This window comes from Chroicocephalus ridibundus, chromosome 7 (genome assembly GCF_963924245.1).
Source record: "Chroicocephalus ridibundus chromosome 7, bChrRid1.1, whole genome shotgun sequence".
Lineage (NCBI taxonomy): Eukaryota > Metazoa > Chordata > Aves > Charadriiformes > Laridae > Chroicocephalus > Chroicocephalus ridibundus.
Window position 1 is genome coordinate 18162012 of NC_086290.1, and position 10624 is coordinate 18172635.

At 60.2% G+C, this 10624-nt stretch overlaps 1 protein-coding gene across 1 annotated transcript in view; it reads right to left on the minus strand.

Moving 5' to 3' along the window:
* NHEJ1 (non-homologous end joining factor 1) overlaps nt 1–9341 on the minus strand; it is a 45014-nt gene extending 35673 nt beyond the window's left edge. The window contains exons 1-5 of the mRNA XM_063342378.1: nt 9138–9341; nt 8364–8549; nt 7259–7468; nt 5032–5170; nt 3482–3540 (exon numbers count right to left, since the gene is read on the minus strand). Of these exons, the coding sequence (XP_063198448.1) occupies nt 3482–3540; nt 5032–5170; nt 7259–7468; nt 8364–8549; nt 9138–9308 (765 nt within the window). The 5' untranslated portion in view covers nt 9309–9341. The remainder of the gene's footprint in view (nt 1–3481; nt 3541–5031; nt 5171–7258; nt 7469–8363; nt 8550–9137) is intronic.
* Nucleotides 9342–10624: the final 1283 nt, after the last annotated feature.

Here is a 10624-nt window from a genome sequence, read left to right on the forward strand (position 1 = left end):
ATGAGATATCCCTGACCCACCGGGTCCCAGGCTGCTGGGACGGGTGCCGGTGCAGCCCGGAGGCGCTGAACACTCTCCAGCCTCCTGCTCTTTCCCCTCACGGCGTGAACCCCTGGGCTTGCCAATAAAAGCTGCCGGCTTTGCCTCGGCTCGCGCGCGGCCGCTGGTCTCCCTCCGGCTCTGCCCAAGCCCAGGCAGCTGCTCAGCAGTGAACCCTTGCCAAAAACTGCGTGTGTGAAAGCGTCGTTTCCTAAATGTATAAATATTCCCAGGGCTTTGCTGGAAAACTCCCCATGATTAGTTAAAATGCCCTGGACAGCCGAGTGCACACAAGCCCAGGGAAAGGGCCCGTCTAAGCCGAGAGGCAGGAGCATCCCTGTGCAGCTCTGTCCTGGAGGACTGGCAGGACCTTTCCTCTCCAGCAAAGTTTCGGGAAGCGAACAAAGCTGTGGAGCGCTTTCCCGCATCCTGCCAGCCCTGCATCACACCATCACAGCCGCCTTCCAGCCAGGAGGTCCTTACCACTTCCAAACATCCACAACCTGAAGCCCCATTTCCCAGAGGGAGAGGCTGGAAGGACCATCAGACCTCTCCCCCTGACCTCCTGCCCGCTGACATTCAACCACGCATATCCCGAGACCAAGCCCAGCAACTTGGTTTTCTCCCAGGCAGGCTCCCAGCCCGCTTTTGGAGACATCAAGAGATGGAGGATCAACCGCTGCCCTTGGGAGCGTGCCCCGATCGCTAATCGCCCACGGGAGCAAACCCAAGTGCCTCCGTTCTCGCTCCAAATTGCCTGGCTCCGGCTCCCAGTGCCTGGCTCGTGCTCCGCTGCTCTCCACGAAATTAAAGAGAGCCCTTCACTAACCAGCATTTTCTCCTTGTAAAGACCCTCATGCACTGTAATCAAGGCGCCTCTCAATTTTCTCCCTGATAAGCTAGACGGAGCTCTTCCCTTCCAAGTCTCTCAATGCCGGGCTCTCTCCCCAGCCCTCAATTCATTTCTGCCACTCTGCGCTCATTGTCCGGCGTCTTTTTGAAAACCCAGACACGGGAGTCGGTCGCAGCGTTCCCGGCTCCCAGCGGCACGTCCCGAGGGACCCCAGCCCCTCTTGCTCCTCCTTTTTGGAGCTGGGCAGATGGAGTACAAAATTACCTGGGTGCTCTGAGATACCTGCCCAGAGGTAACGAGATCATCCAACCCACCCTCCTGCTGCAGGAAGCGAAGGGAGACTGGGGTGAACAGCCAGACTGGGTGGTGGAGAGCTGCGAAGCTATGTTTGATGTTCCTCACTAACACAAGACCTAGGAGGCATCAGGAGGAACGACGGGGTGCCGCGTTCAAACTGAAGGCAGCAGCTGCTCGCATCTCACGGCTCATTGCGGCAGGACAGTTGATGGACCAAAAGCATCATCAGCGGGTTTATAAAGCAACGGGATGGATGCAGAGAGGACAGATCCCCCCCGGGCAGACTGAACGCACAACCGCATCCCTCCACCAGCCTCTCCCCCGCGGCCGGTGCTCAGACCAGGCTGCCAGGGGATGCAGAGGGGGAGCATCTCCCAAACTCTCCCATTCCCCGCCCAGTGCTCCAGCCCCACGACGCTGCTCCGGGGCTGTTTTCAGGAGACACAGCACCAACTGCCCTCCCATCTTTTAAGTCTCTGCCAGGTGAGCTCCCCACCATTGGCACGGCTCTTTGCAGGGTGGCGTCACCCCCCCTTCTGCCCACCTGCGCCACCGAGCACCTTCCCCTCCGCCCCACACCCTACCGGCTCTTGGAGGACTCTGAGGTTCAAGCCTGACGTTCATCTTTAGCAGATGTTGTTCAGCCACCCCTTGGACAAAGACACACTTCATCATCCCCCGATCCTGGCACATCCGCCTGCATCGTTCCAGCGACAGCACCGAGACATTTACCGACTGCTGCTGCCATGTCTGCTCCAGTATCAATCATTTTACCACCTCCGTCTACTAATAAGCTTATCCCGTTGCTGGGAGCTTGGGGTTTTCTCCCACTACACTAAATAAAAGCCTTTCCTTCTGTCTTTCGCCATGATTTTTCCCTGATGTCTTTAGCTTCTGTTATCCATTTTCTACACTTCATAATTTCTAATTTATATTGATTGCTATCTACTCCCGCTCTCCCATTTGTTATAAACTGCTCTTTTATTTCTAATTGCTGCCTTCACTTTGCCGCTGAACCAGAACGGGCTCTTGGCCAGCGCTGCCCTCTTTCTTGATTGTGGAATTGTGGCTTTTTGTGGCTTCTGAAATTCTTCTGAAAGAGCTCACCATTTTCATTCACATTTTTCTATCTAAATGTTTCCTCCGAGCTGATTTCACTCATAATTTTCCCCCTGCTTTGGGAAATTAGCCCTTTCAAAGCATGAAGGATATAAATTACTGTTTAGGAATGTCCTTTCTTTGCCCAGGGTGAATGTAATCTGGTCGTGATCATCGGTCCCTAGGCAACCTCCAACTTGCAGTCCAGCAGTGAATTCATCTCTATCCATCATAAGCGGGGGGAAGTGAAAGTTGCCTGCGCTGGATGCAATGCCTCTCGTATAAAAGAGGTACCGTCTCTAATTTTTAGAAACCCTGCAGATGGTTTATTGCTGGCTGTGCAAGAGCTTCAGCATGTGTCTCACAGAGTGATGTCCTCTCAAAGCCCGTGTCACACCACGGACACCCCGGCTGACTCCCTGGTCCCCAGCAGACACGGCTGCTCCCCGCTCCTGCTCCTTCACAGCAAGCACACAGGAAGACTCAGAAGAATCTTGAGTCTTTTTTGCCTCGATGGGCATCAATCATTTCTGATCTTGCCACATTGGTTCGAATCATTTTAGTGCTTCTGTGATTATTTCCAGTAATGAAAAAGGATCAGAGGAAAGACTCCCTCCTTCCAGCCCCAAAGCACATGTCTGATTTTAGAGCCAAGCACGCCAAGAGGAGAGTGCTGGGCACAGCACAGATAACAGGCTGAAAGGCACTTGTCCCCGCAATGCGTCACTGCAAAGCCACCCCTAAAAGCAGCAGATGAACCAAAAAAGAGAAGATGGCTTCTCCTCATTCACCTGCTTCCTGCCTGCCATGAGCATCGGTGTTTCGGATCCACGGCAAGTGTGAGAGGCAGGTGAGGATGCCCCAGCGATGGCACGCTCCCATGGAGCAGCCAGCCCACCTTGCACCCCCAGCAACTTCCAGCAGCCAGGCGGCTGTGAAAGGGTGACAAAACACGGTGCCGTGTCCCCATCTGGCCATGCCAGGCGTGCCCCCAGCTCTTCTCGCCCTGCAGACCAGGTGCAAGAACACAAGGAGAGCCATGGGAGAGCCAGCGGGTATTACCCCTCTCCAGGCAAGTCCAGCCATCCCCCAACAGTGTCCCCATCCAGGCTAGCACACCTCACACTGGGGCTGCTGGCACCGGCTCCCCACCACCCCTTTGCCGAAGGAGGGAGGACTTGCACCGCTCCTTACCTCAGCCATGAAGTTCTGCTGAAACGCCTGCTCCTGGAAGGGCTCTGTCCGCAGGCGGTCTGCAAGGGAGAGCTGGGATCAGCCCGGGCAGGTCTCCAGACCTTCCACCCCAGCTTCCCCTTCCCCTGCCTGTGCTGCCAGGGGGCTGCAGGGGAATGGGGACTGCAGGGTCATCCCAGAGCCAGCGGGAGAGGCCAGTGGGCCCCTTGGTCTAGGGACACATCACCCGGTTAGCAGAAGGTGCAAGGACCACAGGGAAGTGGGCAGTAAGGTTGAGCCTGTTGATGCACGCAGCAGCCAGGCGGCCCAGAGCTCACCCACACTTGCCCCAGCACCCTCTCACACAGAGGGGCAGGGGACAATGGCAAGACAGGCTCAGCACCATTCCCAGCTTGAAGAGCTGCCTGAGTCTGAGCACCACGCAGCCATGCTCCATGGGACAGGGGACTGCTTGTCTCCAGTTGCTTTTCTGATGGGGTGAGACAGCCTGTTTCTTCCTCTTATAGGACGGGGACAAACCCCTGTTATCCCTCGTTCTCTGCACCTCCTTCAAAGCACTGGTTTTTCCCCATCATTGCTAAGACGTTGTCTGGAAAAGCACCTGTCCAGCTTTGCTCAGCAGCGCTGGTGCAAATCTTCCTCCTAGCTTCCTGCCTTGCCCAGGCAAGGGACAAAAGAGGCCACTTGCCCACCAGCATCAGTCCCTGGACCCAAACTGGGTTGTCCTGGCTGCTCCAAGATCTGCAGAGCTGTCACACAGCAGGAGACAGGAGAGCACAGCCAGCTGGTGCAGCTCTGGTACAGCTGCAGGACAGACCCAGGCTCCTGCGGTGGGGTACCTGCCGTGGCACAGGGTCTGGACCACATCACCTTCCTGGCCATGATAAGCAAGTCAAGGCTGGCCCCCAGCGGACCCCACATCCCGAGGGGCAAGGTTCCTGCAGATGGGCAGGTATCACCTCTGGCAGCAGGACAGAGCACAGCGCTAGCACAGGATGATCCAACAAACAGTGCCCAGACAACCCCCATGGGCAGAGGACAACCTGCCCCCAGGTGGCTCCCCCAGGCAGGTCCTGACCCATGTCCTACACAAGGGGTCTTCCTCCCGCCTGTCCCCCCGCCATGGCGAGGTGGGCTGGGCGCTGGAGGGGGGCCCACCGGCGCAGCGGTGCTTCCTGCGGCAGGGAGAGCCAGGAGCCCTGGTTGCTCTCCAAGCGCTCGGGACAGGAGCCTGACACGGCTCCAGGGCCGGCCCTCGCTGGCATCCCCACCGGCTCCTGGGGAGCAGCCAGGTGCTCTCGGTGAAGCGGAGAGCCCCTTGGCGACTCCCCAACTCCACCGGCTACCGGTCAAGGGCTGTTCCTCCCCCAGCTCTCCCCAGGGGCTGCTCCCCAGCCTTCTGGCTACCGTCTTGCTGCCGGCGCGGCTGAACATGAAACACAAGCCTGGCTGGGTAATAGCCAGAGGGAGCAGAGCACGCCAGCCCCGTGCTAAGGAGGAAACTCGTTCCCTTTTTGCTCCTTTCTCAGCCTCAGGGCATCCCTCCTCACCTCTGCTGAGAGTGGCCCCGCTCTCCCTGTAGTCTTCGATCTCAGCATCCTTCTGGAGCAGCAGGGAGGTCAGCCCTTGCACCTGGTACTGCAGCGCCAGGCTCATCCGGATCAGGGGCCGCACAAGGTGACGGGACACCTAGGACAGAGGAGGGACACTCTAGGGAAGGTCCAGGAACGCACACAGCTGTCCATTGAATGGTAAAAGCAGGGCAGCCAGCAAGGTCCTAGCAAGACCTGCACTCCAGGTCATGCAGGGCTCCCCAGGGTAACCCCACATTTCACCCAGATCCAGTGGGAAGCAGTCAAAAGATATGAGCTGGGAGAAGGGAGGCAGGATGCTGTGGGACACTTCCCTCCATCCCAGCCTCATCCTTTCACAGCTGGGGGCTGCAGCAGGGGAGAGCTTGAGTGGGAGAGCCCAATGGGGACAGGGTGCAGGGGTGGGCAATGCTCCGCCTGCCATTTGGGGTGCAGCAGGAGGCAGAAAGCCCCCCATGTGCCACCCAGACCCTCCCCACGGCTCTGCACACCCCAAGGCATGTTCCTGTGCAGTTAACAGGCAGAGCTGGGCGAAAAACAAGAAGGACTCAAGGTGTCAAGCTGCAGCTCGAGGAACAGGAGACACTTGCCCAGGGAGGCGAGATCGAAAGCAGGAGGGACCCCAATGTGCAGGACTCGCGCAGGCTGCAGCTCCCCATTGCAGCCCACCGTGCCCACCCTTAGCTTACGGCACAAGCCCCATGAAGAGCTCTGGCCATGTCCCCTGCCCCCCAGCCAGGCTGGGCTGCCCTGGCCCACCAGGCACATGAAGCAGCCTCCTGCCCATCACTTCCCACAGCCCCTGGGAGGGCATTTTGGATCCCCCCACCCCAGCACATCCCTTGTCTTTGTGGCCAGGCTGAGCCCACAGGTGAGAGAGCAGCAAACCCAGCATCACTCGCAAAGCCTTCTCGCTCCTGCAGCGAGCCCATGGTGGGCTCCATGCTCTGCACACCCCCAGGCACAAGCCACAGAGGTGATGGCCATCAGCCACCCAAGTGGTCAGATGGCACCATCCGCTGCCAAGCTAGGATGGGGCAAGCAGCCATTTGCCAGGAGGGCTCCATGCCTGCCTCAAGCCCCTGGCCAGCTGCTGAGTAGAGCTTCGCAGGGCAGAGTTGGTCCCCATTCCTACATCCACACCAGCCATGCTCAGCACCCCAACTGCTTCCCACCTTCTGGGTGCCTTGCAGACATCCAGCTACCAGCTGAGAGCTTGGGCTTTCTATTTTCTCAGCTCAGCCTCAGCGCTTCTTGCCCAGGGAGGGACAGCAAGCCCCCAGGGCGAGCCAAGCCAGGACCTCGAGTTTATTTGCCCCCCACTTCAACCTTGAAAGCGAGGACAGACACCCCCACAGCAGCTGGGGAGCCCAGCTCTCCTCCCCGCCATGCCCGGACACAGCCATTCGGCGGGGGGAAAAAGGGACGTACCCCGCAGCAGGACCCGGGCGACCCGGCCGGGGAGGAGGGGGTGGAGGTGTCGGGGATTTAGGGCGATGCCTCCCGCGGCCGCCCGCCGGTAGCGGAGCCGCAGGGCCGGCCGCTGGGCCGGGGCTGCCGCCGAGGCCGTTAGCGGGTACCGGGCGCCCTCTTGTGCGCGCAGGGACGCAGGGCCCCGGGGGGACGGGGACCGGAGGAGGGGACCGGCCCGGGCAGCCCCGGCCCTGCAGCGCCCACCCCGCCTGCCGGGGGGGGATGCGGTGGAGGTGCCACCCCTGGGTGCTCAGCTTGCGATACCGGGCTCTTCCCGGGACCCAAACTGTTGGGCAGCCCGGTGGTAAGAGCAACCCCTTGAAAGCCAGGGAGCCCCCGCTTTGATTCCCTTCTGTCGTGACAGACCGGCTGGGGGTCCTTTGGGGGTACCCGCCACTCTGTGCCCCTCTTCACGGTGTGCACCAAAGGAGAACAGCATTGCTCCGCTGTGCCAGCGCACTGGCAAGGCATCGTCCCCAACAGAGCATCTCCCTCCAAGGTGGCAGCATGTGCTGGGCCATCCCTGCCTTGCTGCTGGAGCAAACCAAGGTGCCAAAGCCTCAATGGGAAGAAATGGGGACAGTGAACCTAGGGAGGGGCAGCAGGCAGAGACACCAGCACGACCTGAGACCACCCAGAAGCCTGCAAGCATTAGGAAGCAATCCTTAATTTTGGCCATCCCCCTCCCCAAACTCTCCGCAGCGTTGCTCACCATCTCCACGGGAGCGGGGCAGCAGTGGAAGTCCCAGTAGAAGGGTAGTCCCGAGAGCTCGCTCTTCACGTGCAGGCTGAGGCTGCCGGCAATGTGGTGGCAGGAGAAGGAGGTGGCAGTGTCTGTCTGCCCTGCCAGCAAGCGGCACATCAGTTTGCGCAAGCGGTGCAGGAAGGAGGACACATGGACTGTCAGCCGCTTGTTCAGCTCCTGGGGAAAGGCAAGGTTAGGGGCACAGCAACACCCCAGGGAGCACGGTGCTGGGAAAAAAGCAGCAGGAACTCCAGCACAGAAGGAGCCAAACTACTTCTGCGTGTCCCAGCGCTGCAAAAAGCCATCCCTGGGCCTCGGCTTCCAGCCCTGCGGTAGGACATTCCCCACCAGTTCTCCCAGGCCAGCCAAACTGGCAAGGCTCCCTTGCTCCACCAGCTCAGGAAGGTCCAGGTGGCAGGCAGGGTGCAATTGTCTCCACTAGTGCATCTGCCCCACATGCCACCGCAAGTGTCACAGGCTGGCCGAGAGGTGTCACAGCTCATCTAACTTGCCAGAGTTGGGGAATGGCTACTACAGCATGCCCACCCCTCCTTCCACCAGCTGCTCAGCACAGCTGCTCTGTGACAGGGGGACATGGCAAATGGGTGGTACGTTGGGGCCTGGGCACACAGACTAGGGTGAGGGCATGAGGCACAGCCCCATGTGTTTTGGGGCCATGCTGACAGGACATCCCATAGGTATGAAAGTGAAGAGGAGTCTCTCCGTCACTGGTGGGAAGGCAGTCTTGTTTCAAGCTGCTTCTTAGTACACTGGTCCCAGGGAAACCAGCTGCCCATCCAGCCCACAAGTGAAAAGAGTGTGACGGCCTCAGCGTGCAGGCCCAGTGAAGACACTGGGCATGCTAAATACCCTGGCCCACTCTCCCAGGAGGAGGGTGCTCAGCCATCCAAGGTGACAGTGCTTGGGCAGAGCCTCCCAGGGACTTCCCAGGCCAGACATTTGCACCCAAGCCCTGTCAGACCCAACAGCCATTGTGTCACCAAACAGTTTATGCTGGGACCTCAGCTGCTGCGAGGAGAAAAGGAGATCCCCGGACTTTCCAGACACTCACCTTGGACCTTTGTCCCACGACCTCGACGTCTGCACTCTCGTACCAGACGCTGCTGAGGTCGGAGATCAGCAGGATGTAGCCAGTATCCCTGAAGCACGCTTTGGCAAGAAAAGTGGACTCGCCCAAGCAAACAGAAGCCCAGGGCTGTGTCAGGAGGCTGCTCTCCAGCTCCTCAGAGCCCTCCATCTGCAAGACAGCAATCAGGCCTCAGCCTCAGCCCTCGCCCAGGAAGACCCCAGTCGCTGGGGTGGCCTCACAGGGATCCTCGGTCCCTGCCAGCCCCTCCACAGTGCCAGCCCCACCTCGCAGCCCGGAGGTGAGGATGCTCAGCCAGCTCTGGTCACACACTTGTCCCTGTATGTGCACGCAGCCCTGCTGGGGCGGGCATTTTGGGGAGCTCTGTGCAGGGCAGTTGGTTCCCCAGCTCACAATAACTACCCCAAAATGCACCAGCAGACACACGGCAGTGTAACTGCTGCCTTCCCCGTGTTATCCGGTGCTTAATAACATTAACACGGTGAGACCTCTACATGCAAATTAACGTTTAAGCCACCCGGCTTGCAGAAGGATGGGCAGCAGGACACCGCAGCCCTCCTCCTGCTCGGAGATCCCGTCCCTGCGCTCGGCGCGAGCCACACGCCGTCCCCTGCCTGCACAGACGCCGGCAGAGAGAGAACTGCCGCTTCCCGCTCCTCCCTGCCTGCCGAAACACCCGGGGACCCGGCCTCCCCGGGGTCCCCGCAGGACTGGAGCTCTGGGGAGCGGGGGAGTTACCCGAGGGCAAGAGGAGCAGGCGGGCCAAGGGCTGTCGGGGCGAGGGGGCTTTGCAGAGGCGAGCAATGGCAGGCCGGAGGCGAAGGCCAGACTACGGCTCCCAGCATGCTGCTCTCTTCCGCGGCGTGCGAGCTGCCGGGGCATGCTGGGATGCATAGCAGCACACGCCATGGGTCACCGGCACGGGGAAACGGTCACGGCCATCGCTTCCTCATGGCCCTGGGTGCGACTGGTCCTGCTCCCTCGTCAGCTGACGAGGATGGGCACCCACGCTGGTGTGTCCCTCTCGAGCCTCCCCAGTTGTCACAGGAGTTGCCACAGCCACGACACTGTGCAAAACGATGTGGATTGAAATGCTTTAACGCTTTGTTTTGTGCTTGCTCCTGTCGTGAAATGTCCTGGTACAAGTGCCCAGCTGGGGACAGCCCGTGGGCTGCTGGCAAGGTACAGCATGGAGAGGCAGCAGCGGCCAAGGGCTCCTGTCCCTTGGTCCTGGCTTTATTCCTCAGCCCCAACAGCCACAAGGTGCCTGTGCAGGCATCTCCTGAGCTTGTGCTTGTCTCCTGCTCAGCTGCTGCATCCTGGAGACCCACGCTGCAGGTGCCTGTGTCCCCCATGCCCAGGGACTGGGCTCACAGGACACCACAGAGCAGGGCTATGCCAGCCTGGAAGGGGCCATGGACACCACACATCCCCGCAAGCCCTCCAGCCTCCTCCACACTGAGCACAGCTGCGTCCTCCCCCGGGCATTGACCCCCCTACCCATGACTCTGACCATGATACCCCACCTGCACCCCATGCATTGAGGCCATCCACCTTGCACTCACAAACTGTCCCCCCTGCACCCATGCACTGCCCCTGAGCCCCCTATTTGCACCCTATTCACACCCCACCACCACCCCTTCTCCTTCCCATGCAGGCTGCAGCTGCCCTCAGGGCAGGGCCGGGGGAAGGTGGTCGTCCCAAAGGGTTTGCATCCCAAGGGGGTGCCAGGGGAGGTGGGAGCCGGCAGGGGCTTCGGGGTGCAGGATCCAGGCAGGGTGCAGGACAGATTGGGTTACATGGCCAGGTTAGGGTGCAGGACCCAGCTGGGCTTTGGTCACAGCTGGAGTGCAGGGGCAGGTTGGGCTGCAGGGGCAGAGTGTTACACCCCAAGCCCACTGGGTGCACAGGGCCCAGCTATGGGGATCACAGGGGGCTGGGGAAAGGGGGCTTATCATGGGGGACCTGCCCACACGACAGCACCACGTCCCTCCCACCCTGCAGGTACCTTTGGGTGTTTCTGTGCATGAGGGGGATGTTCAGGACCAGGTAGAGGGGACACCCACACCCTGGAGCTGTGGTCCAGCCCAAGCATGTCGCTCCTGTGGGCCGGCTTCCTTGTCCTCCCAGCCCAAGTCCATCCTTCCTTCGAGCTTGTACCTGGGGTCAGCTTGCATCACCCGAGGGCTGCAAAGCCCCAGCCTTTCCTACCCCACTGCTGGGCT